This window comes from Tachypleus tridentatus, chromosome 12 (genome assembly GCF_004210375.1).
Source record: "Tachypleus tridentatus isolate NWPU-2018 chromosome 12, ASM421037v1, whole genome shotgun sequence".
In the NCBI taxonomy this organism is placed as follows: Eukaryota; Metazoa; Arthropoda; class Merostomata; order Xiphosura; family Limulidae; genus Tachypleus; species Tachypleus tridentatus.
The window spans coordinates 86,720,789-86,748,020 of NC_134836.1; the positions used below are offsets into that span (position 1 = coordinate 86,720,789).

The 27,232-nt window shown below is 34.0% G+C and overlaps 1 protein-coding gene across 4 annotated transcripts in view; it reads right to left on the bottom strand.

Moving 5' to 3' along the window:
- Positions 1 to 18,088, bottom strand: part of Rcd-1 (Required for cell differentiation 1) — a 42,743-nt gene extending 24,655 nt beyond the window's left edge. For 3 of the 4 annotated variants that reach the window (XM_076470763.1, XM_076470764.1, XM_076470761.1), the window contains exons 1-5: positions 17,844 to 18,088; positions 16,410 to 16,539; positions 12,419 to 12,539; positions 1,958 to 2,045; positions 442 to 548 (exon numbers count right to left, since the gene is read on the bottom strand). In XM_076470763.1, the coding sequence (XP_076326878.1) occupies positions 442 to 548; positions 1,958 to 2,045; positions 12,419 to 12,539; positions 16,410 to 16,522 (429 nt within the window). In that variant the 5' untranslated portion in view covers positions 16,523 to 16,539; positions 17,844 to 18,088. Of the gene's footprint in view, positions 1 to 441; positions 549 to 1,957; positions 2,046 to 12,418; positions 12,540 to 16,409; positions 16,540 to 17,727 lie in introns of all 4 variants that reach the window. The other variant, XM_076470762.1, reaches the window with a different exon arrangement.
- Positions 18,089 to 27,232: the final 9,144 nt, after the last annotated feature.

Genomic DNA, 27,232 nt, shown 5'->3' on the forward strand with positions numbered 1-27,232 from the left:
ATACAAAACACAGTATAAGTGATATTTAATTTTACCCCAAAAAATATCTTAGGTTGATTATGAAAACTAAACCATGCCATTAACAGTTAATCTCAACTAAGTTATATTTCAGTATTCAAAACAATTAAATATAATCTTTCAGTCACTTTTATGATAGATTCTTCCAATCTATAATTGACAGTCATTAAATTTTAATTAACACATGACGAGTTTGCAATTCAAAATATTATAGCACTTTAGTGGCTCAAATGTTCCTGTTATTACTAAAATTTTTTATTTTAATTTGGGCCAACTTTGTTGTTACAGGTTTAAGTAAAACATTCTAACAGTCATAATATCAACATGAACTAACCATTTATAATCCATGATGTTCTGATAATTCTTTAAAATATTCAACAATAACTTTTAAATTCTAACAATAAATTATTACTTGTAGCCTACCTTTACTAAAGCACCTATAACACCCAGACTAGTTAACCTCAAGTATTCAAATGGTCTTGTTTTACTTACAGTATGTAAAAATGGGTAAAGAAACAAAGGGATGTTGGCTGTTTGAATAAAGAGAGTAAAATAAATACAAATTATAAGTATGGGTAAAATACTGACAACTTTATATCAATATAAACAAGTTTCTTCATGGTTTTTGATCATATTATATTATTTAATATATGAACTACACTTCTTAAAAGGATTATTGTGAATTAAATAGTTATTCAGAAATGCTACGGTGTTTAAGTCCACAACTGAAAAACATTAACAAGCTTTACTATAAAAACCTTATATTCATTGCATAATGATTATAGCTACATATCAACTGCTAGGTACCATCGAATGTAGTTTGAACGAGTTTAATCCATTGGTATACACTTTTATAATTACTAATTTTTCACTCCTGTTTAAAATCATTGATGTGGTTTTACTTATAGCTAGTGAATAACCAGTAAAGTATGAAACTATTACTTTATACAATGAAAACTCAGGGAATATTGTTTCAAAAACTTAATATTACAAAAGATACACTTTAAAGAAAATTAAAGCAATTGAGGGTTTAAATTCCAACAAAAATATCTGAATGAAAATTTTAACATAAAATCAAATTCAAACACTTTAAGAATTAATGTAAAAAATACATGGAATTGTTCAAGAAAGTAACCTCTACTGAAAAGAAGCTACAAAAAAAAGAAAGAAAACCCTCCTATTTAACACATACATGACAAAGTGCTTAAAGTTTGCAAAGGACCAAAAAGATTAGATGGAATAGGAAAATGTGTTATGGACTGATAAAACAAAACTAGGAACTTTTTTTTTTGTAGAAAAATGTTAAAACAAAGAAGATGAAGTAAAAGTGTTAAAAAGCAGTCAGTCATGATGGTTGGTTTAAAATGGACTGATGGTGTTTTCTGTTGCAGGAGTGACAAATATTGTTAAAACTGATGATACTGTGATGAAATAGTAGTATCACAACATCTTAACATTCTGAAAATACTCACTTGGCTTTCATTTTCAGCATGATAATAATCCAAAACATGATGTTCTACTGAATAGGAGGTACAATATTTAAGAAGGAAAACTGCATTAATATAAAAGTTATCAAAAAAATAGCTAGTCCAGGGTCCCACTGTTAATTTAGCTGAACATCTGTCAAACCACTTGTCATTTAATATTGTAAAACAGAAATTAATCTAGGACTGTAAAGGCATAAATAGGAAGTAGTTAACAGTCTCAAATAAGTTCAAACATTCATGTCATTCAGTTTGTTAATGAATACAACACGTAAATGAAACAATTTTTCATAGCCTATCATGAACAATTAAGTGCTAGTACTTTGAAATTAATTTTTGGTTGAACTAATTTCTGCAGTATAATGTTCATGCCAGTGGAAAAATAATTAAAATTTTAAAATGTGCAAAAATATTTAGTTATAGTAGTGAACATTCTAGTTCTTTAGAAGACATACCTTGCAAGAAAGCTGACCTTGTTTCTGGATGTGATGCCACACATTGCAATAATGCTAATGCATTACACACTCTATTGGATTGCTGTGCCTGAAAATATAATTAAACAACTAAAATATTCAATATGTATTATAAACTAATTATTTTAAATAGATGTTTTCAGAGTGGCATGTTAAAATATTAACATACCTGAAAACAAAAGCATCTTTTCCTGGTTCTTAATCTGCAATTTGTTTTTACATTAGAAACAGTTCAAGATTTTGCACCAACTAAAGAATATCCTGCTGTGTTTAATTCCAGTGATTAGAACTTATTTTCACAGCACTATAAATTTCATGCCAGATTTTTTATGATTTGCTATAAATCTAATAAATTATCAACACTTGTCTACATGAATCATAAAATACTTTTAATAAGATGATTTACAATAATGGTGGATTACAGCACATATTATATTGTACTTCAACTAAATGAACAGAATTGGTTGGTTGATTTAGTATGTTATGGCACAAAGCAGCTAGGCTATCCCCACCAAATGTCTAGTAAAAAGGTAAAAGTAAAGGTAGTAAAATTCATAAAAGGAAATGAAGGTAAAACAAAACAGCATTGAAGAACATAAATAGCATAAAACCAATGTTGACATCTAGTCTACAATGTTGACACCAGAGTAAAAAAGTTGTAAAAGCCTTTCCATAGCATAATGGTAATTATCATAACCCACCAGGAAGACTAACAGGTAAGTACAAGAACTACCATCAGTCACCTGAAGTTTGCCTTTCCAGTCCTGGTTTCGGGTTATGTGTCATTACGGCCATTATCAAAAGGTAAAGTAAGAAAAGTTTTAAAGACATGCAGCAAAATTGTAATAATAACAACTCACCAAGACCACTAATGGGTAGTTTAAACAGCAGCATTAGTCACCTGAAGTTGGCCTTTCCAGTCCTGGTGACGAGTTATTTAATGTTACGGCCATTTTCTAATTTCAAATCGAACTAGAGAGATTGTGACTCTTAAAAGGAAACCACAATAAAAAAGATTTAATGAAGAAATATAAAACACTTAAATGACATTAAAAAGATTAATGGCCGTTAAAAAATAAAAACTTTATCAAGGTGGACAGTGTTACAGTCACCAATAACACTGTCTAATGTTATGGGCAAACCTTGGGGCAAAATATGTTTAAAATAGTGCCTTTGCTGAGAGTCCTAACAATGGCAAGATAGTGAAATGTGGCTTACAGTGATCCAAGTGTTACACAAACTACACATTGGTGCATCAGTTCCAGATAAAAGAAAACGATGAGTTTAAAAACTGTAACCAATGCGTAGTCTAGTCAGAACAACTTCCTCCTTCCGACCAACTGCCAGCTGACACGGAGCTGAGCCTTGAATACAGGACTATAGTCCATGTACGGAATAGGCACAATGGTGATAGTGCCAGAGCAAATAGATTTAGCTGCCGTGTCTGCAAGCTCGTTCCTGGGAATACCAAGGTGGCATGGTATCCAGAAAAACTGGATAGAAGTAGATGTTAATGAGAAATGGGCCAGTCGGTTTTGAATATCAGCGAGAACAGGGTGTGAACCAACGTGAAGCAATTCCAGGGCCAGCAGAGAACTAAGCGAGTCAGTATAAATAGTGCAGTTGGAGTACTGCTTAGCTTCAATATGATCCAGGGCAAGAGAAATGACGTACAGTTCAGCAGTGAACACAGAAACTGTAGAGGGGATTCTGCACACAACCACAGAACCACAACAAACCATGGCAGAGCCCACAGAGTCACCTGATTTCGAACCATCTGTATAAATTGGAATGAAAAAGATGAAAGATGTTCAGTAAATAAAAGATGGTACTTCCAATCAGGAATATCTGCTTTTCTCAGATGACTTAAAGAAAGGTCACATTTAGGGACAATAATAAGCCATGTTGGGATGGGTTGACCAGTGGATTCTGCAATGTTATCCAAGAACAGACTTAATTCATCCAATTGCACCTGGATGTGAAGGCCAAAAGGAGCAATGGCAGATCGTCTGTTCTGAAAAGATATGGCCCACCAAGGAAGGAAAACACAACCCCAGGTGGGATACTTTGGTAAGGAATGAAATTTTGAAGAATATAGTAAAGACAGTTTCAAACAGCAAAGGTGCAAAGAAGGTTCATGAGATTCTATGTATAAGCTCTGAACTGGGGAGGTGCAGAAAGCCTCAGTGCAGAGTCGAAGTCCTTGATGATGAATGGGGTCCAGCATCTTTAAGGCCGAGGGTCAAGTTTTAATCAAATAAGAGCACGATATATCTTTAACATAGAACATCGATCCACTCCCCAACTGGTGGCAGACAGGACATGGAGTATGTTCAGTGCTCTTGTGCATTTGACCTGTAGCTGCTTTAAGTGTGGTATAAAGGTCAGCTTACGGTCAAAGATAAGCCCCAAGAACAGAGTTCAGAATCAGGATGAATACCCCATTGGCAGCAACAGTGCATGGAAACAGTTTTAAAGAGAGAAGTTAAAGCCATTCGCTGTGGTCCACTTCAGTACACGATCAAGGGCAGTTTGTAGTTGCCGCTCAATATATCTCATGTTCGATGACTGACATGAGATGTGAAAGTCATCGACATAGAGCCTGTTTGCAACAGTGAGAGAGAGTTGTTCAGTGATGGCATTAATCTTTATACTGAAAAGTGTGACACTCAAAACACAGCCCTGAGGGACCCCAAGTTCCTGTAGAAAAGAACAGGAAAGTGTTGAACCCACATGAACTTCGAATCTCCTGTCTGTCAAAATATTTTTAATAAACATGGATAAATGGCCACATAACCCCTATATATGGAGGTCTCGCAAAACGCCATACCTCCATGTTGTGTCATAAGCCTTCTCAATGTCAAAAAATATTGATACAAGATGTTGTCATTTGAGAAAGGGTTCTCTGATTGACATTTCGAGTCAATTCAGGTGGTCCATGGTGGAGAGCTGTCGTTGGAACCCACACTGGGTGGGCGAGAGGAGGTTGTTTGATTCAAGGAACCAAACAAGATGAGCATTAACTATCCTCTCTAAGGTCTTACAGAAACAGCTCGTCAAAGCAATTGGACGGTAGCTTGAAGAAATCTTGGGATCTTTCCCAGGCTTAGAGAAAGGTAAGATAATAGTCTAGCACGTGGCATCAGGAAAAACATTCTCCTGCCAGATCTGGTTAAAAGCAATTAGACAAATATCAAGAGAAGCAGGAGATAAATGACACATCATGTCATAGTGTACATCATCTGGTCCAACAGATGTACTGCCAGACCGATGAAGGGCCATTTTCAGTTCCACCAGTGTAAAGCGACGATTATAGTCAAAGAGGCAGTCAGTTTGAAAGGAAAGAGGTGAATGCTCCACGTGAGTCTTGATGGCCAAGAAAGTGGAGGAACAAGCAGAAGTGCTAAATACCCGGCAAAACCTTTCACCTAGAGTATCAATAATACTCCAGACATCAGCTACCTCTTGGCCATCAGAGAGTAAGATCGAGAGGGGGACAGAATTGTAGTGCCCACTGACCTTTCAAACCATGTCCCATATAACCTTGGAACTGGTGGTAGAAGATATGTTAGTTGTGAACGTAATCCAAGATTCCTTCTAACTTTGACATCTTACCCACCTAGCATGTGCATGGGCCTGCTGGAAAGTAATGCTGTATGAAAGTGTGGAATATCTACGAAAAGTATCCCAGGCCCATTTTTGAGCCTTCTGTGCCATGTGGCAGGTAAGATTCCACCATGGACGAGGATATAGTGGAAAACGTGTCGAGGTTTTAGAAATACACTGAGCAGCTGCTTGTATAATACAGTAAGTTACTGCTGCCACACAGTCGTCTACTGATGGCTGACAGACAATGGCAGGATTAAGTTCTGCGACAGCAGTGAAAGTGAACCAGTCTGCCTGATCCAGCTTCCAACGGAGCACATGGGTAGGGTGGCATCGACCATGGCCAGTCTCTTTCAAAAGTATAGGAAAATGATCACTGCCTGGTGTATTATTGTCAACCCTCCATGAAAAATGGGAGAATAATGAAGGAGAGCACACCGAGAGATCAATTGCAGTAAAGGACTGACCAGGTATGTGAAAATAAGTGGAAGAACCAGTACTGAAAAGAGAAAGGTTGTGATCAGAGAGCATATGCTCTATAGAGCTACCCCTCCTATCAAGAATAGCACTTCCCAGAGGGGATAATGTCCATTAAAGTCCCCCAGGATTAGAAAGGGAGATGGAAACTGTTCAATGAGAGCATCAAGGTCTGATTGACCATACGTCTCTCCAGGTGACAGGTAGAGAGAACAAACAGTGATGGTATGACCCAAGGAAACAGGGATGGCTATGGCCTCCAAGGGTGTGTTGAGTGACAATGACAGGGTGGGCACATGCTGATCAACCAACAGTGTCACTATTCCATATATTTCTTCCTGACATTTATATGCAGAGAAAACTGACTAAAGGTCACTGTATCAGCAGGTTTTAGACATGTTTCTTGTAAGGAAAGACATACAGGATGATAAGAAGCAATCAGTGTTTTGATGTCATCCAGATTAGCACGTAAACCTCAACAGTTCCATTGTATCAAGATGGCCATTTTTAATGAAGCATAGGTGAAAAGGCTGGAGAACCCTTCTGTTTATGACCATGTCTTTTTTCCTTACTGTCCTTATTCGGAGGAGGTCGATAGACCTCCATGGATCTTGCCCTGGGGTGATTGGGCAGGTCTTTGTTGTTGGAAGGGGATTCCAGTGACTGAGGATGTGAACGAATGATTGTTTTGCATCTTGGGGTGAGACAAAAAGATGTATCAGAAGAAATGCCTGTGTCTGGAACCAAAGAATGTGGATCTTGGAGTTTGTTGGAATGTGTGGGAGGAACAGAGATGGGTGTAAAAGTTGATTCATCAACTTTTTTAACCATGGAGGTCATAAGACTTTTCATTTGTTTAGAGAATGATTCACTTGGAAGCACAGATAGATCTGTCTGCACTCTTACTGTAGTTGTGGAATGAAGTGCAGCAGCATATGTCCGAGATGAAATGACAGACAGCAATTTCCAAGCCTCAGGATAACTGGTGTTATGAGTCGTTTTCAAATGCTGCACCTCTTTTTCTTCCAACCATTTAGGGCAAGAACGAAAGTAAGAAGGGTGATAACCATTGCAGTTGACACAATGTGGGTCCATGTCACACTCATTAGCATCATGGTCCTTGCCACCACAACAAGCACGTCAGGGAACCACGACATGATGTCTTTGAGTGGCCAAATCTCTGACACTGGAAACATTGGAGAGGGTTTGGAATGTACAGCTATACCCTGCTATTTAGATAACCTACCTTGATGGTGGCAGGTGCACGTGATAAAGTAAATGTCAAAATGAGGGTATCTGTCAGCAGTGTAACTCCATCTTTGCGAGTGGAGATGCGCCTCACTGCAGAAACTCCTTGAGTGGAGAAACCAGCAAGAATCTCTGTCTCGGAGACGTTCTTCAAATCCCTCTCAACAATAACTCCTCGTGATGAATTCAAAGTAGCATGAGGCGTAACTTCAACAGGTATATCCCCAATTGCCTTTGAATGTAACAGGAGTTCACTGTGTTGAGATGCAGATGTTTCAACCAATATGTCTCCAGAGTGAAGCTTCTTTACTGACTTTGGAGAGCCAGAAAGTCCTTCCAGTCCCTTCTGAATAAAAAAGGGGACATTTACCCTAAAGGTTTTACTGAAAGAGAATATAGGATGAGAAAATGAGGTACAACTGGTGATACAGACGTTGAAGATTGCTGATCAAATTCTTCAAGACGTGGTCGTTTATCTGTTGAATGTTTTTTCACTATTTTATTTAAATGTTTATTAGGAGGATCCATAGGAAAAAAAGAAAATTTCGGTGCCAACTGACCCCACCCACCATGAAGCCCTACAAGGGGATGCACTACAAAGTCAAGCAAGGACACTGCAGCAACGCCAGAGTTTCATGAGCACTATACCCAAACACCAGCATCAGACACAATGTCCACAATACCCGTTGAGAACTTCCAACACTGGTACTTGGTTGACTCTAGCCCAAGTGGACCAGCCGACTGACCCAAGAGGGCCACCCAAAAGCCGTCCGTCTACAGGAATTCAAGGCCAAAGTGATGTGTTAGGGTTGAGCCCCTCAACCACCAGGATCCTCTCCTTCCCTTCAAGGGTAGCCACTTAAGGCAAACACATAGGTGGATATTTAGATCCCAGAGGAGGTAACCTGAAAGAACAGAACCTTCCCTGGGAAGTTTCCTCACCAAGTACAGGAATCTACACCAAGAGGAAATGAACAGGAACTTGCACTACAATCTTGTACTCATTGATTAAAAGCAAATCACATTGCTGATGATATTTTTTAAGGAAAAACAATATTTACTGAATAAATATTTAATTATTAAAAACCAGACTATCCTTAGTCTCAAGATCATAAAAAATTTACTGCATAAAGTTAAAATAACACGAGACTTGTCTGAAGCACAACCCTATGCAATGTGCAACATTTTTCCTGTCTACCAGAGGTACCAAAACCTGATTTCTAGCATTGTAAGCCAGTAGACATACCTTTGACTCAATATAATAATTCATGGTCTTTTTTAAACTTCATTATTCCTACATATTCATAGATATCATTGGCTCTAATACCCTTTGGTTGAACCAATATTAGTGCTTTCTCCATAAGGTTTGGGGTTGTTTTTTTTCTACTATGGTCTAATTTTCAGTAATTTCATTTTCATACACATCCCTGTGTTCTCCTAAAAATATTTTACATTTTTTACATTATGTTTTGTCTATTTAATATAAATATTTTCACAGTCATATTCAATTTTATAAATTAACGACATTCCTGTTAACTGAACATGATCTTTAGTATTACCTAATAGTTGTTTTCCATTATCAGTTTAAATGGAGAGTAAAATATTTGCTGCTTTTAAAACACTTTAAATAAACTTCTAGTTATACCAGGAAAATAAAGAAAAACTAAACCAGCATGGCCAGGTGGTTAAGACACACGACTCGTAATCTGAGGGTCTTGGGTTCGAATGTCCATCAACCAAACAAGCTTTCAGCCATGAGGGTATTATAATTCCATGGTCAATCCCCCACTATTCATTAGTAAAAGAGTAGCCCAAGAGTTGGCAGTGGGTGGTGATGATTAGCTACCTTTCCTCCAGTCTTACACTGCTAAATTAGGGACAGCTAATGCAGATAGCCCTCGTGTAGCTTTGTGTGAAATTCAAAACAAACCAAACCAGAAAAACTAAACATTCCTTTAAATTTTATCATAACTAGGTTTTCAGTTACTACTTTAATCTATTATTACCACATTCCTGAACTGCTTTATCAACAAAAGTTGGGTTAAATCCTCTTTCAACTGTTACATATTTCATTAGTAACAACTCATTTCAAAGTTTTCTTGTTTTGTAAATATCTTCAGAGTTCTAGGAACATAACTGTAAAATGCAAATATTGCTTGTACTTTAATATTAGATAATTCCTGGTGTAGTGGGATAAGAACAAAAAAAGGTTTCCAATAAATAATTTTTCTTAATTCTGTTTTTCTTTACTTTTTTACTAATACATCTAAAGAATACCCAAAAGTGAAAACACCAGCACATAATTTTACCTTGTTTCTGCCTAAATCTCCATTTCTTGTGTATAGAATACAAAACTATATTATATTAAAATATACAAGATTTACAATGTTTTTTATGTTGTTCAATACAATAAAAATTAGGTTGTGTGTATTTATCGCAGGACAAATTTTTTAATCTTCCTAGTACTCTGAGGTCACTTAAGTTTAGTATCAGTTGGACAAGTTCTAACTCTTCAATAACTAAAAGATTTTTTATGAACATGTAAATTTCATGAGCTTTATCAATAAACATAGATATTATTTTTAAGGTCGTAATATTTGACATCAAAACCAGTTCATGGCCATACCAACTGAGATTTGAAATAGTTGCAAAATTGTGAGAATATTCTTAAGCATTATAACATCAAATTAGTTCACAAAAAACTTTTAAATAAAGGTATCATAATTTTTAGTAATAGATTTATACACTTCAGAAACATTCTTACATTAATAATAGGCATTTTGTATCACAATAAAAATTTATAAAAAATTAATTTCTTATAAACCACTGGTTATCCTCTACACTCAATGTCATAAACAATTATTTTTGCCTTTTTTTTTTTTTACAAGTCAAATTTATTTCATCAGTACATGCACAAAAGAGAGTAACGGTGACTAAATTAAAAGTGAAAAGAAAAGGATTGCTTAATGACAAAATTACATCGTCTCCAAAAACCTATTTACTTGCACTATCAAGAGAAATATGTCTTACCTCATACACAGTGACAAATATAATGACAAATATTATAACAAACTTATGTTTGAGTCCTGAAAGATTAATTTTATTATAGCCATTATATTTCAATAAACTACTATACTATGAATGAAAAATCAAAATAAAACAATAATTATGCCATAAAATCAAAATGTTTTATTTGTGTTTATTAGATATATTGTACATTTATAATAAAAATTAAAAAACTAAGATTTTGCTTTAACAATTTTGACATTCAGAATAACTTTGTACAAAATTCATAAATATCTATCACCTTTCAAACAAAATCATACACTTTTAACTTTCACACTAAATATTTGAAAAAAAATTGTCTATATAATTGCATTCGGTCTTATTGAGTCTGAATGTTCTGTTACTTATGCAACTTTTATTACGGAATGCAGAAACTGACTGAATGTGTAGCAAAAGGTGGTTTACTGTGGTGTACAGACCAATATCAAATCCCTTTAGTCAATCAGAGCTTGTGACATATAAAGTATCTACAGAAAGTAGATTGTATATTTTATCTCTCTTTTTGTAATTTTCAAATTTTCAATATAACAGTCAATTCAAGATGTTTTTCCAGCCAATCTAGTGGTAAATTCCAACTCCATAATCTACTACAGCTGAGTTCTTAATTGTCAACAGTTAAACAGCATTTTTACATTTCTCAGCTCACTCTAAACATACAAGTACAAAAAATCTTATAAACAATGTATTTGCTAAAGAAAGTTCACAATTTATTGCTTTCACAATCAGTTATCTTCTAATTAACAATGTTACTACTTACCAGCTGACTTTCCTGTAATTAGTAGCTCAAAATAAGAGATGACTAAAACCTGAATCTTAAGGGTTTCTAAACTTGTTTTTTATCCAATATGTATACACAATGTTTAGTTTCAAAGTTAAAATTTTCTTAAATTGAGAATATATTTCTAATAATAATTACCTCCCGAGACTCTCACTACATATATTATTTAACTGTTAGGGTATCCTTGCTTTGTCCACCTAAGCACTGTTCCATTTTTTTTTTCATGCTTGCTCCAGTTTTTTTATTCTCCACTTACTTACTCTTGGCAATATCCATACTGTGACACTTTCCACCTACATCAATGAACCTTCTATCCTGATTCTGTATACATGCACCTCATTTCTTATAATATTATAACTTTTTTCAAGACCAACACAAACCACAGTTTCTGACACTAGCTTGTAGTGGGAAGTAAAGGCAGAAGGAGTGTCAGACGAAGGTAAGTATTATTATGGATATATTTTCAATTTAAGAAAATGTTAACTTTCAAAATGTGCATACCTCCTCTCATGCTCCAGATAGAATCCAACAACTAAAAATGCCAATGTAGAGAGGAATGACTCCATTGTGAAGTCTGGAGGGCCTAAATATTGATTTAGACAAGAAAGGTACATGACCAGATACCAATCTCCCATCTTCACAAGAACAAAATAAGATGGCAGGAGTAAAATTCAAGAAGAATTGGAACAACTCTCTCCATTATCCCCTTAACCAACAAATCTCTGATAGCCCTAGAATAAAATCCAAAATATAATATAAATACTATAGGTACATGGGGGAAAATGGTGGCACTGAGAATGCCATAACTCTTTAAATGAACAAAGGAAGGAAACCCAAGTAGATGAGTAATAACTGTAGTATGAGCAAGATATGCTAATTTTGGAAACACCAATATCTCAATGTTCATTTGCTATGAAAGAAAGTCTGAATTTGGAGCTCTTTGCAATTCTTTAAATATCTTGATACTTCTGCCACATGTAAAGACTGATAATAAAAAACATCTATCTTTTGCTCATATGATCTTCTGTTTTTAATAGTAAATATAATAAAATGAAAAAGTTGATATGGTATGGTCTATCAAAAGTTAAACTGTTTTGTTTCATAACAGTCATCAGAAATATATTCCTTGAAGAAACAAATAACAATCAAATTATTTGTAATCGTATTTACTGTAAAACTCATTTTTAAATGCACAATATACACATTAAATCTTCAAACTAAAGTACAGGTTTACACTAGACAATATTAATCTGAAAATATTTACTCACTGTTAATGTAGATGGATTGATTGCAGGATAGATGTTTATAATTTCTTGAAGCAAAGCAGCTATTGTTCCAAAAGAATGCCATAACATTGTTGCAAGTTCTGGAACAACTTCACGTTTTTTGCTAATGAAGACAAAAAAATATATAACCTCAATGAACAATTAGTAAAGTACAGGCAACCATTTTGTCTGAAATCTTATTCTAAAATTTAAGACCTAAGCCATAACTTAGGTAGCAAGATCCAATTCAATTTTATAGAACCAGTTTTATTAATTTATAGATTACATCTTATTTATGATCCACACAACTGGCCTACTTTTGATCATAAGTTATAAATAACTACCTGTGAATTTTCACTGACAAATTTTAGACTATCCTTATTTCATATATACAAGAGGTGTCTGGGACAAAGGTACGATTTCTTTAATATTCCGTTCTAACAGACAGTTACCAAAATCTAATTTACAGGTCCCTCAGCAGTACTCAAATGTTTCTACAAGCATGTTTAAAATGTCGTCAAATAATTTTCAACTAATTTGTGAGTGTTAACTCATATTTGCAGATATTCTTTCACGTGAAAAATGGAAAAAATTGTAAACTTATTGTGCCAAGTTTTTTGTGAAGGTTCCACAGAGAGTAGGAAAGAAAATCTCATCAGTGAGTGTTAAAAGAAGTAAAAAATGTTATTATTAATAACTGTATTATTGATATACTATACTATGAGTCAGTTGGTTGTTTGGTGTTTTATGGCACAAAGCAACTAGGCTATCTGCACCAAACAACTGGTAAAAGATGTAAGTATAATTATTAAAACTTGTAAAAAGGAATCATGTTAAAACAAAACAAAGTTCAATTTTTGATTTAAAACACTTAAATAGCATTAAAAAGGCCAAATGCTCTAAAAAAATTACAAACATTTGTAAAGTGGGCAGTATTACTATTACCAGTCACACTGGCCAGCATCAGGGGTAAGCCTGTTGATAAAACATGTTTAAAATGGTGCCATCATTCAGAGTCCTAACGATGGCATAGTCTGTAAAATATGGGCTATTGTGACTTGAGTGTCACACAAATCACATATTGGTGCACCAGTTCCAGATAGAAGAAACAATGAGTAAAAAAACCATGACCAATGTATAATCTACAGGGTGGCCCATAAGTCCCTACCCATCCATGTATCTTATGTATCCAGTGTATCTGTGTGCCGTTCCTCATTCTCACTGTATAATATTATGCAACACCACATTCTGTGAGACATTCTCCTCAATGTAGCAAGGATCACTGTTCCAAATACTGCAGTAACAGCTGCCTTCAACTCATCATTAGTATTATAACGTTGTTTAGACACAACATATGGATGGGTAGGGACTTACGGGCCACCCTGAAGTTATGGCAACTTTCTCCTTCTGATCCTTATGGCAACAAGACAGCCATAGTCCAATGGACAGTTTTATCTAAAAACGCTCATTATCATGTTGCTCACTACAAGTTGACTGCAAACTGGCATAGAGCCGAGTCTTGAATACAGAAACACAGTCCATGTATGGAACAGGCAGAGCAGTGATATGATAGCACCAGAGCAGACAGATTTAGCTGCATTGTCAGCAAGCTCGTTCCCATGAATACCAACATGGCCTGGTATCCAGAAGAACTGAATAGAAGTAAATGTTAAATATAAATAGGCCAGTCGATTTGGAATTTTGGCAAGCAAAGAATGAGAACTGACACAAAGCAATTCCAGGGCAGTAGAGAGCTGAGTAAGTTGGTATAAATATCATAATTCAAGTACTTCCTAGCTTCTATGTGATCCAGGGCAAGAGAAATGGCATACAATTTGGCAGTTAACACAGAAACTGTAGAGGGGATTCTGTGTGCAACCACTGAACCACAACATACCATGGCAGAGCCCACACAGATACCTGGTTTTGAACCATCTGTATAAATGGGAAGGGAAGAATGGTTTGAAAGATGTTCAGCAAATAAAAGATGGTACTTCCAAAAAAAGGTCATATTTGGAGATGGTAATAAACCATGGTGGGATGGGCTGACAAGTGGAGACAGTAATGTCATCCAACGACAAACGCAATTCATCTAACTGTGCCTGAATACGAAGGCCAAAACAAACAATAGTATGTAGTCCGTTCTGAAAAAGCATGGCCCACTGAGGAAGGAAAACACAACCCCAGGTGGGATGTTGTGGTAGTGATCAAAGTTTTGAAGCATATAAAGATAGTTGCAAATGGCAGAGGTGTGGAGGAGATTTATGAGATTCTGTATACAAACTCTGGACTAGAGAAGTGTGGAAAGCCCCTGTGAAAAGCCAAAGCTCCTGATGATGAACAGGGTCCAGCATCTTCAAGGCCAAAGTCCTGGCAGAGCCATACACCAGTATTTAAGAAATAAAGGTTGTGATCCGAGAGCATACTTTCTATAGAATGACTCTTCCCATCAATGTCAGCACCTCCCCAGAGAGGATTATGTCCATTCAAGTCCCCCAGGATATCAAAATGGAGATGGCAACTGTTCGACGAGGGCATCAAGGTCTGACTGATCATAGATGTCTCTAGGAGATTGGTACAACCCAAAGAAACACAGATGGCTACAGCTTCCAAGGGTATGTTGAACAGCAAAGACAAGTTGGGCACATGCTGATCAACCAACATTGCCACACCTCCATGCACTCATCCATCACAAAACCTGTCATTTCTGTATAAAGAAAACTGTTGAAAGGTGACTGTAAGAAATGACACACAGGATGATAGGAATCAATCAGTTCTTTGATATCATCTAAATTAGAATGGAAACCTTGAGAGTTTTACTGTATCAATGTGGCCATTTTTATTTCTGTGGAGGAGAACTGGGCAGGGAGCCCTTCTGTTTTCGACTATGTCAACTTTTCCATCTCAAGTATTATTTTAGTAACCCTCCTCTCAACTCTCTCCAAAAATTCAATATTGTAAGGTAAGGTATCCAAGACCAAGACTGGACAAAGAACATGAAATGTGGTTTAAAAAATGACCTGTATGATGAAAATATGACTTCTTAAGGTTTTTATTCAATATTTCTGTACATATAAATCCTATTTGCATTACCACTTGCAAAAACACACTGACCATGAAAGTGATATCTGTTGAGACAATTCAAGCCATTATTTGACAAAACTGTGTAACTACTTATAACTGCTGAACACACCTGGGATGTATCCTTACAGCTATCTGGAGAATGACACCAAAAGTTGACTACTAGTTGCATTGACTATGTTTATGACTAATGAACCACCACACCAAATGTCACTAAATAGAGTAAGTTTATATGCACATAAAAGAGAAGTGCAACATTTTATATAAGTAGGTTCATGAATAAACATCAACTTGTTTTGTATTTTATTAATAAAGTTCATAATTACACTTGTTCTTCAATATATTAGAGAATGCCCAAACAGTTTTTTTTTGTTACTGTGTATGAACAAAAACCACAGAAGTATTCTGTTATACTAAAAATGAAAAAAATTATGCTATACGACAGCAAGTTTAGACAAATTCACTACTTTACTTTGAATGTTTTTGCACTTATATCAATCACAATACCAAGACAATACTTCAGATACTAACACCAAGACAATACTTCAGATACTACTTTGTCTTCTTTTATACATTTTGGCAACTCATTATATTTATCACATTAAAAATACATTATGTATGTAACACAATGCTATTAACAGTAAGAGTGCATAAAATGGATCAATGCATTCTAATCATGATACATTTTGATTTTCCTGCAAATTATAACAAAGTATATGAACCACAAAATACCTATAGATTCATCTAGGTGCCTTGTCTATTTAAAACAAAGCTTATATGCAGCAATGTTGTTTTCTGACTAAAAGAGATTAATTTTGATCAAGTTACTGACAATATCACCTTAGTACTTGATCAAATTTACTTCAATGTAAAAAAAAAAATTAATAAACAACTTAGACAATGGTATTCATACCTGAGTTCAAGCAAAGCATTTTCTCGTGTTTCTGGACTGGACAGTTCTACTATCCACTGATAAATTTTTTCTCGATCAACTGAAGGAATGTTGGAATGCTGTGGAACATTCATCTTTTCCCTAAAAAATTCTTTGAATACAAAATGACAATTTGACGTATGAAACACTATTATAACTACTATTGCTTTTTGAAGATTAATTTGGAAAAAACTTTCAAGAATTGTATAACAAAGAGATTAATTCTTTTTCAACATAATTTTTATCTGTTAAATAAACATCTGAAATTTAAAAGTTAAATTTGTTATGTATTTGGAGGGAATCAGAAACAATTCTTTTTGTCTTACAATGAACAACAAAGTATCACAAGTGATATAGATGGCTAGATCAAATGCTTCAAATTTAAAATTTAAATGTTGAATCAATATAGTTTCAATTGCTTTTATGCATTTGTGCAGAGCTATAAAATGATAACCTGTATTTCATATTAACAATTTTTTAACAGACAGATTAGAGGAAAAACAGCTAGACAACAACCATCACTTTGGGCTACTTTTATCCAATTGAATAAATGGATTTGATAGTTACCATTACAATCTACTAAAAGCCACAAAGTGTAGAACACGATTTTGTGGCAATGGCATACAAACCACATACCCTCTGATTAACAGACTGGTATGTTAAACACTAGGCTATGGCTATCCAAACACTTGAAATGCAATATTTAACAACTTGGGTAATTTCACTATTTCAAAATGAACAAAGTGTCCCCTAATAATTTTAATTAATCACACATGCAATATGTTACATTAATTACCACAAGATGTTTGAACAGAATGATACAGTACAATGTAAGTAATAACTTATCCAAGCAAGTAATTTATCGAAATGTTGATATACCAGTGAACTATACATTAAGTAACTAATGGCAAATTCAAAATTTCATATTTAAGGTTATTATAAAATATTTAATAGAACTGTTTTGTAATATGTAGGTACCACGAGTGTGGTATCTTTACTACTAGTACTAAACATGAAATGTTTAATTCCCCATTTGTTACTTTGTAGTTTATTATTTGATATTTAACTTTGATACTGCCTGAGAATGAGTGGTACTACCACTATACTCATTCGCAAGTGGTATTGTTAAATGTCAGTTCATTACGCCATAACACAATGTATGTATTAATACAAGTTAGCTAAAAACTATGCACAAGTAGCACGTATGCTATTCAGAGTTAAACAATACAACAATGAACTAAACTTTCTATATTTTATTTGTGGATTTGTAGTTGTATCACTCTAAAGTTTATAATTTTACCTTAAAACCTTTTTCTCCATCATTCTTTTAACAACTGTTATAATTATAATATATTATAGCAATTAAAAATTACTAGATTTTGAAATTTATATTTACAAGACATTTATATTACTCACTCGGTCTTCAAATTGAACAAATTCTATCTTTATCAAGTATAATTTCAATACGAACGAAGCCTACGATTAATATTATCCAACAAAAGTCCCTCTGGCGGAGAAAGAATGAAGAGCTTAGTATTTATATAATGTGCCCGATTAAAATAGTTTGGAATTAATTTCAGAATTCATCATCGAGTTACTTATGTATTCTCACTGAATGAAAAAAATGTATAGTAATACGGTAATGCTTCTCAGCCTTTTCCAACATCATCCCCCTATATGTTTTTACAACATTTCACTCATCCAATTTCGAAAAAAAAAAAAACTACTAAGTTAAAATGCAAAATTCTTTGGATGACTTAAATATACATAAAACTATACTAGAATGAGTACAACATAACACATACAAAAAATAAACGTATTTATCAAACTACATTAATAACTTGAATTTATTGTATAAATGATGTTATTCACTCACCCTGCCATTCATCTTGATTCTGTGTGCATGTATTTTTCTTATAGCAAAGTCATATCAGGCAATCTGATGAGTCCATCGAGGGTAATCTAACCCCTTCTTTTAGCGTTGTAAATCCGTAGACTTACCGCTGTACTAGCGGGGGACATATCCTGATTCTAAACTCATTAATCCTTGGGTGAGCCATTCATCCAGTTGAAAAGCACTGCACTAAAGGATAATATGGCCACAGCTTACAAATAATATATTCTCCACTGGAGTTTAAGAAATGACAAAATAAATTAAAAATTTCTTCATATGAACACGTAAAAAAATAAAATATTAATTAACAAATGTAACAAAAATTTAGTAGACATTTATGCCTTCTTGAGTCATAAATGATCAATTGTTTGTTTGGTCGCAGTTGAGCACAAGGCTACACAAGGAACTATCTTTGCTCTGTCCACCACGGGTACTGGAAACCGTATTCTAAATTAAAAAAAATAACTGTCTTTGTCTTTTCGGACGCACTCATTTTTTCATTTACAATACAGTAATGTTAGTTTTTGTATTATATTAAAATGAGAAAAATAATTGGTTAACATTCACTTATTAATCTAATTATATAATTTTGAGGTGGTATTCCTTATTTTTTTTATTGGTTATTATGTTGTTCATATTTTGCGTATCGCTTTTCTGTTATTTAGTTCAACTTCAACTGGTTCATTCTTGATGCCAACTCACACCCAATTCAAATATATTGTTACAATATTCTCACAGTGAGAGCCCGGCATGGCCAGATGGTTAGGGCGTTCGACTCGTAATCTGGAGGTCGCGGGTTTCTACTCCCATCGCACCAAACATGCTCGCCCTTTCAGCCATGGAAGCGTTATAATGTGACGGTCAATCTCATTATTCATTGGTAAAAGAGTAGCCCAAGAGTTGATAGTGGGTGGTGATGACTAACTGCCCTCCTCCTAGTCCATCGCTGCTAAATTATGAAGGGCTAGCGCAGATAGCCCTCATGTAGCTTTGCGCGAAATTTATAAACAAACAAACTCACAGTGAGCCAAGATAAATTACACAGGGAGCGCTGAAGTAATGTTACGGTAACTATATATCGGGAAAGAGGTAGCACTGCTTACTTAGAAATGGTCTGGCTTGTTCATCGAAATGGTATTTTAAATATATCCACATCAGGCTATCAGAACTTTACAATACTATACGGTGTTCCATTTTATAACAATATGTATGTAATGCGAATAAGTGATCACAAATTCTGAGAATGTCTGTAAATATCAAAGTGAAAAATTTCAATTTCTCATTTTTTTCTACTAGTTTTTTTATTACACGATAACCCCAAACCAAAACAATGGTACCAGCCAATTTTATTGAAGTGACATAGTTTCAAATAGGAGTTATGCAAATTCATTATTATTGAAAGGTTGTTTTAGGACACGCATATATATAAATATATTAGTCATCCTAAAGTTCAATAACAGAGTTCTGCTCTAACCCAGTACGAGTAATTAAAACAGGTCATCTAAATCTTGTTAAATGGTATGCCATTTTGCTTGATCCGGCCCGAGTTAATTTTTATATTTAACCAGTGAAAAGGGTTTTCTAATCCCAAGAGTATGGGATAAAGATGGAAAGTATTTTAACTGGAGCTGGTTGGTAGATCACATCATTAAACGAACTTTTTACTTCTATTTCGTGTTTCTACTGTATTTGAATGTGAACTGTTTGGTTAATTGAGACGGCAATGCTATTTATGTGTTGATGTGTTTCTGTAATTATTTTTCTTTTAATTATGTAAGTTCAGTTATTTTTGTTATTACTCGATAGCTGGAACCTGAAACCGCAACATGCATTTCAATGCATCGGAAGCGTGATACACACTGGCATTGTTTCTCGCAGATTTTGCATCTGATGCTCTGTGGGAACGTATGCTGCAGCTATGTGTTGGTTAATATGTAAGACTGAGTAAAAAACGTGTGTAGGATAGTGCAGATGCGTACCTGCTGATACGTGTCTGTTTGTTTATTTAATTTGCGCAAACATATTTGAGGGCTATCAGCACTAAGCTACCTCAATTTAAAAGTAATAGTTTGTAGGGAAGGCTTCTAGTCCACACTATTCATTGCCAAATCTTGAGCTACTCTTTGCCAACAAAAAATAGAATTGACCAGTACAACACAATACTCCCATGGCTGAAAGGGGAGGATGTTTGTTCATAGGAGTCAAGTCCGTGACCTGCATATTACAATCCAAGTGCTCTAACTATCTATAACTTGCTTAACATTTGTTATCAGCTAAAGAAATTTCTGATCAGCGTTTTCAGTGCCTTAGGCATGCAGAATATAGTTTAAAATGTGTTGAAATGTTTGTTTATTAAATTCAGGCCTACAAATTATGTCAAAAGTGTAGCAAATGTTATTGAAGAAATAACTTAAATTGATACCATTACATGAACTAAAGTTGGCATTGTTTTACCAAAGGATTCAAAACAAACTCCTCAGTGATAAAACACGTTACAATATCGCTGTATAAAGGGAATTATTTTAATAAAAATAAAACAGAGCTTGGGCTAAAAATGTTGAAACAGTTAAATAAATAATAAAATGAAACAAATAATTAGAATAATGAGATAAATATTAAAGGAAGACCAAGAAGAAAATTTTGGAAAAAATAAATGAAGATTGAGATATAAGAGCCGAGATTTAAGTGAAAAGTCAAATGGAAAAGGCATTATATTTACAGAAAAATTAAGAACAAATATAAATCTGATAGAAGATAATTTCCATGAAGCTATTGGAAGTATACAGTAGGATTTCGCAAACATGTTTGCAGAAACGCGTCAGTGAAATACACAAAAAATACATGACCCGGCATGGCCAAGCGTGTTAAGGCGTGCGACTCCTAATATGAGGGTCACGGGTTCGCATCTCCGTCGTGCTAAACATGCTCGTCCTTTCAGCCGTGGGGGCATTATAATGCGACGGTCAATCCCACTATTCGTTGGTAAAAGAGTAGTCCAAGAGTTGGCGGTGGGTGGTGATGACTAGCTGCCTCCCCTCTAGTCTTGCACTGCTAAATTAGGGACGGCTAGCACAGATAGCCCTCAAGTAGCTTTGTGCGAAATTAAAAAAAACACAAAAACAAACAAAAGATACAAATGACAAAATCGAGATAACTGAGGTAGAAAATAACTTCATTCATTTAATAAAACACTTGAAAACCCAAAGATTAAATCAACCACACCTCTTTTTACACGTGCCCAAAAATTCCAATCTACAACACTATCTACTATAAAATATGTAAAATGAGAACTTACTTAACCGTTACGTCTAACTACTACTGCTCTCTCACCTGCAAATTCAGAATAATCCCAGACTATTTCAACCGTGTCACAACCAAATACAGTTCCAAAACTTAGCTGGCCAATTAAATTCACAACCTGACTGAAAAATAAACAGATGACGATGTAAATGTACTATGGGAGGCATACCAGGCTCAGTTCAAAATAATTTCCAAAGTGAACAAGTAAAACAGTGAACATAAACCTTCAATAGCATTAATTAACCTTCAAACACAGAGGTGTAACAATTATCAAACATTTATAGCTGCCTTATTCAAGAAGGTTAGAATGATACTACCAGAAAGAAGTGTCCAGGGAAAATTCCAGAACAGGGTACAGAGGAGAAAAGAGACATTGATCAAACTTACTAAAAATTTGGAAATGTTTGCCCAATTATCTTACCTAGTTGCTCACATGAAATAATAGCACATGGTCAATTTCTAAATGCCATAAAAGATGAGCAAGTGGGTATTCATATTTAAAGAGAGCTTTGCTATCGGTGATGACACCTGAGTCAATTGAAGTCATAAATAAAAACTGAAGACACCTTCTTGAAATTAAGGCATTGCCATATCAAATAGTATTGAAAATGAAAATAGTCCAGAAGAGCAGAAAGGATTGTTAAACTGATTAAATACAATGAAGAAAATAAACCACAATATAGCAGTTGTTTCAAGTGTTGTCTGAAAGGACGTATTGCTAGGAAATACAAACAAAAATTACTATGGAATAAGAACTCCTCCAAACAAATAACAGAAAAAGAGAACTATGCTAGATGTTTAAAACCTGAAAGTTATAATGAGAGTGTGAGAAATCAATAGAATAATTGTTAAAACACCAAAGAGGCATTACGTTGAAGAAGAGTCTTCATGCCCAACTGGATAAGTAATGACAAAGAGTTACCCAAACATTGGAAAATAGAAATTTTCTGAAATTATGAGACGAAGCTCAGCTGAAAATATCTCATCTTCTCCGAATGAAATAAGATGCTCATTAATTAACAAATTCGTTTACGAGTCCACAGGTTTATCAATAGGAATTTTTAAACATGCTGATGGTAATTGGTTCTACAGTCACAACAGTTTGTCTGATTTTGTAATGAAAGTGGAAAATTGTCTTCAATAATAATTAAAGACGATGGATTGATGCAAAATGCAAATGAACATAAAGTTCCAGTGAGAGAACAGTTGGAAGTTGCCCTTACTGTAGAAACCTTTTCTTCATTCCATAATGTGTGGATAAATGGCATCAAGGAACAGTGTATATTGGGAATTATTTCATGTTAAGCTTCAAAAATCATGATAAGCAAATTACTGTGCACTAAATGACAATAGTTGTACCAGAAGTTGACATTCTCATCAACAAGGAGAGCAGTCATTGTATCACCAAAAAGTTAAATACCCGTCCAGGAAGTTACTAAAAGCAAATTTACATGTAATGATTGGAATATAGTAGAATTAAATACCCCATTGTTTTCTAAAGGAGTAATGATTAAAAGAACTATAATGGGTCTGAAGAATAAATATTTCATAAATAGAGCCATAAACACAATGAATCATAAAATTCGACTCAAGTCTATATGGAACATTGCAAGACAAAAGATTGTACAGCTATCCCCTCAAAATCAGATACCAGAAGAAGTCACTTTGTAACAAGATGTAGGAAGTCTGATATCAATTCCTCACATAAAGGCAACTTTCCAAAATCTAAGCTGAATTTCCGTGAATGTAAGTTGGTTTTTAACACATGAGCTTCCTACGACACATATTTAGCAGAGATGGAATGTCTACAGACCAATCTAAGATTAAATCTAATCTGACTTGGCCAAAATCAAAAAACATGTATGAGGTAAGAGGATTTCTTTAACTGTACTTTTACTATTATAAAGTCATTTTCCAATATGACTCGTTTTTCTACACAAATTACTTGAAAAGTCAAATAACATTTTATGAATGCTGATTTTGAACAAACATTCAATAAACTAAAAATAATTAATCATCCCTTATATATAAGCATACTCAACTTCTGAAGGTCTTTTCACACTAGATGCAAACACTAGTGACTTTGCAGTGAAAGCAGTGCTATCACAAGTAAAGCATGGAAAATAAGATGTAATAATTGATACAGCAAGACAATGGATATTGCAGAGAGAAAATTTTGTACAATGTTGTTTGTGTTATAAATTATTTCAACCCTTACCTTACGAGTAAAGTTTTATCATTTGAATTGATCAATTCAGCATTGAAGTGACTGATGAAGTTTCACAATCAAGAGAGCCAAATAGTAAAATGACTACAAAAATGTAAGAAGAAAAACTTAAATGCCATACATTATCCTGGACACAACCATAGGAGTGCTGATGCTATATCTCGAAGACTGTTGTTAAAAGAACTGCCAACTGAGTCACTCCACAGAAAAAATTCTCAGTAGAAGGTCATCTTGCTAAGGAGCCCAGGATTCCTTTCAAGATCACTTCCAGAAGATCAGCAAAGATTGAGTTACCAGTGGGTTCACAACTGTACTTTTCACAGAGGTAAGAATTGAGAAACATACGTGATATGTTGTGTGAGGTATTCAAAGAATAATCATTTAATAAGTGGTTCAGTTCAGTTTTAGTAGTGAAAGTTACCATGTCTATTGAGTCACTCGATTGGCCAAGGAATTATACAAGTATGTGTATAAATAATTGGGTGTCTATACCATTAGCCTTGAAATTTTTGTCGAAAAGTTGTTCTTGAATTTTAAAATAACTCATTAAGACATCAGAAAGAGTGTATGAGAAAAGTTTGGCTCAAAATGTAAAAACTTAACAGTAAGAATTTCTTTAAATACATCAAGAGTGAACAAAATGGTGGTAGAGTCACTGAAGGATGATAAAAGAAGGCTAGTATCTGATGATTATGAGATGGCTGGGTTTTTAAATTTTGGTTTTCTTCGGTTTTTACTAACGAATATTTAAGCACCGTTCACATCTTGAACAGTTGATAAATGAAAACGGAATCAAACAAGATGGCTGCATTAATTCTGAGCTGGGTAAGAATAAATTGAGAAGTTGAATAAAGATAAGTCTTCTGGGCTAGCTAATATTTTACCAAGGGTTTTGAAGGAGGCTAAAGATCAAATACATGAGCCACTTATTGCTATTTTTTATCAGTACTTTGACAGTAGCTAGGTACCAGAAGATTGAAAGTTTGCTAATGTAACTCCACTTTTCAAGGGAGAGGTGATAAAAATTGTTCCAGTAATTACAGATCCATTAGTCTTACATCAATTGTGGGAAAAGTTTTGCAAAGTCATTCAACAAATTTTATAATTTTATTGAATAATCAACATCATTTCAATAAGGAAGAATCTTGCTTTACAAATTGTTTCACATTCTTTGAAAATGTTACTGTTTATGTAGATTAGTGTGAGAGTGTAGATTTGGTATATCTGGATTTTTAGAAAGCATTTGACAAGGTACTACGCAAAGGCTTATAAAAATTATCTCTATAGGTGTGAAAGATAATTTAGCAAATTAGATAAAAGAGTGGCTGGATTGAAGAAAGCAGATGGTTATTACAAATGGTGCTCAGTCAAATTGGATTAATGTCACAAGTGGAGAACCTCAGGATTCATTCTTAGGACCCTTGCTCTTTTTGATTTACATTAATGACATAGATGAAGGAATAGTAACAATTATTTATACATTCAAATTATATTAGATTATTTGGTGTTACGAGCTATGAAGAAAATGCTACTGATTTACAAAAGGATTTAGATTATTTAGTGAGTCGATCAAATAAATGACACATGGATTTTAATTATAATAAATGGGACGTAATGCATGTGTGTTATCATAATTTGAATGGAGATACCCTTAACAATATTATGAAATAAAAGAATTTTTGTGTAATAGTTGCTCAGTTTCAAAAGCTATCTAAGTAGTATGTTGTTGCCAGTGGTAGAGCAAATAGAACTTTAGACTTCATAGAAACATTAACTAAAAGCCTAAAGAGGTTATAATTTCATTATACAGGTCACTGGTTAGGCAAAATCTGGAATATTGTTATCAGTCTTGAGTTTTTTATATTAGGAAAGAATTGAACTGTTAGAAATGTGTCAGTAAAAGGTTATTAGAATAATGTCTTGGATGAAGGAACTAACATACGAGGTAAGGTTGAAATCTTGAAAAAAGAAGAGTTGGGGGACTCTGGTTAAGATGTTGAAGATTGTCAAGGAAATTGATAGTGTTGATGCATAATCTTTTTTTTCATATTTAACAGTGGGAATAGTAAGACTAAGAGACACAAATATAAATTTTGGCAGAGTAATTTTCAGCTAAGACACTTTAATTTTTGTAACAGGATAGTTTATCTTTGGAATGGATTTCCTTCGGATGTTAAAGAGGGATTAAATTTAAAGAAAAAGCTTGATAAGTATATAAATGATTAGGGCTAGCTTTAAGGTTTGTCATTTATTTTGATTTAATTTAAGAAAATTGAACAGCTGAGATGAACTAACAGGTTCCATGTTGTTCTAAAACGTTATGTTATGTTAAAGATGGGATATAATGTTTTTAAAAAAGATATAAGGTCATTTCATCTGTACGTAACAACCCTCAGAAAAGAAACCAATCAAAAGGACTTTGTGAATGTATAACTTAATGAACTGTTTTATTTGTGTATTAGGATTATACAAGGGACTCCACTATGCAGAAAGGGGTGGTGTTGTAAGCTTTATTTTTAATGTAATAGTTCATCATTACGATAACATTCAAATCTATACTTTTCATAGAAGGTAAGAACTAAAAAAGATACGATATAAATGAGTGATATGTTGTGTGAGGTATTCAATGAATAATCATTGAGTGAATGATTCAGTTCAGTGTTAGTAGTGAGAGTTATCATGTCTATTGAGTCACTCGATCGGCCATGTAAGTTTGTAACGAATTTAATAGTATATACTATTAGCTTTGGAATTTCTGTTGAAAAGTTGTTTGTAAATTTAGGCTTACATCTTGTGTTAAAATGAAGAAATATACAATTTCGTTCCAACACCAATGAATTTATTTTATCCTGAGTTAGTCAGTATGTTGTTAAGCTCAAAGCTGCACAATGGGTTGTCTACGTTCTACCGTCTATGAGTATTGAAAACTGAATTTTAGAATTATAAGTTTGCAGATTTTCCGTTGGGCTTCTAGAAGGTTTATTCTATCGTTATCATTATTTTGTTAAAAAATCTTAACTTCCAATATGGTTTAGAAGTTGTTTTTCTTTCTGTAAAAGTCAAGAATGTTTTAAAATATTTTATGTCATAATTTTAAGCATCCAATTATAACAATTTCGGTTAGAATCTGTTATGAATCATTATGCGGATAGTTATTAGGTATATCCTCAATATACATTTTAGTAAAATTGAGCTTTCTTATATGATTTTATTAACCCTTATAATCCTTGAATTTTTACTTAATCATTTCAAAATAATAATATTGAAACTTTATATTTCTTAAGCAAAATGTATATTATTTATTTTGTACACTCAATTAAGTTTCTTATCTAAATATATATATATATGTATATTATACACATTTAAATTGGAACAGAAGGGTTT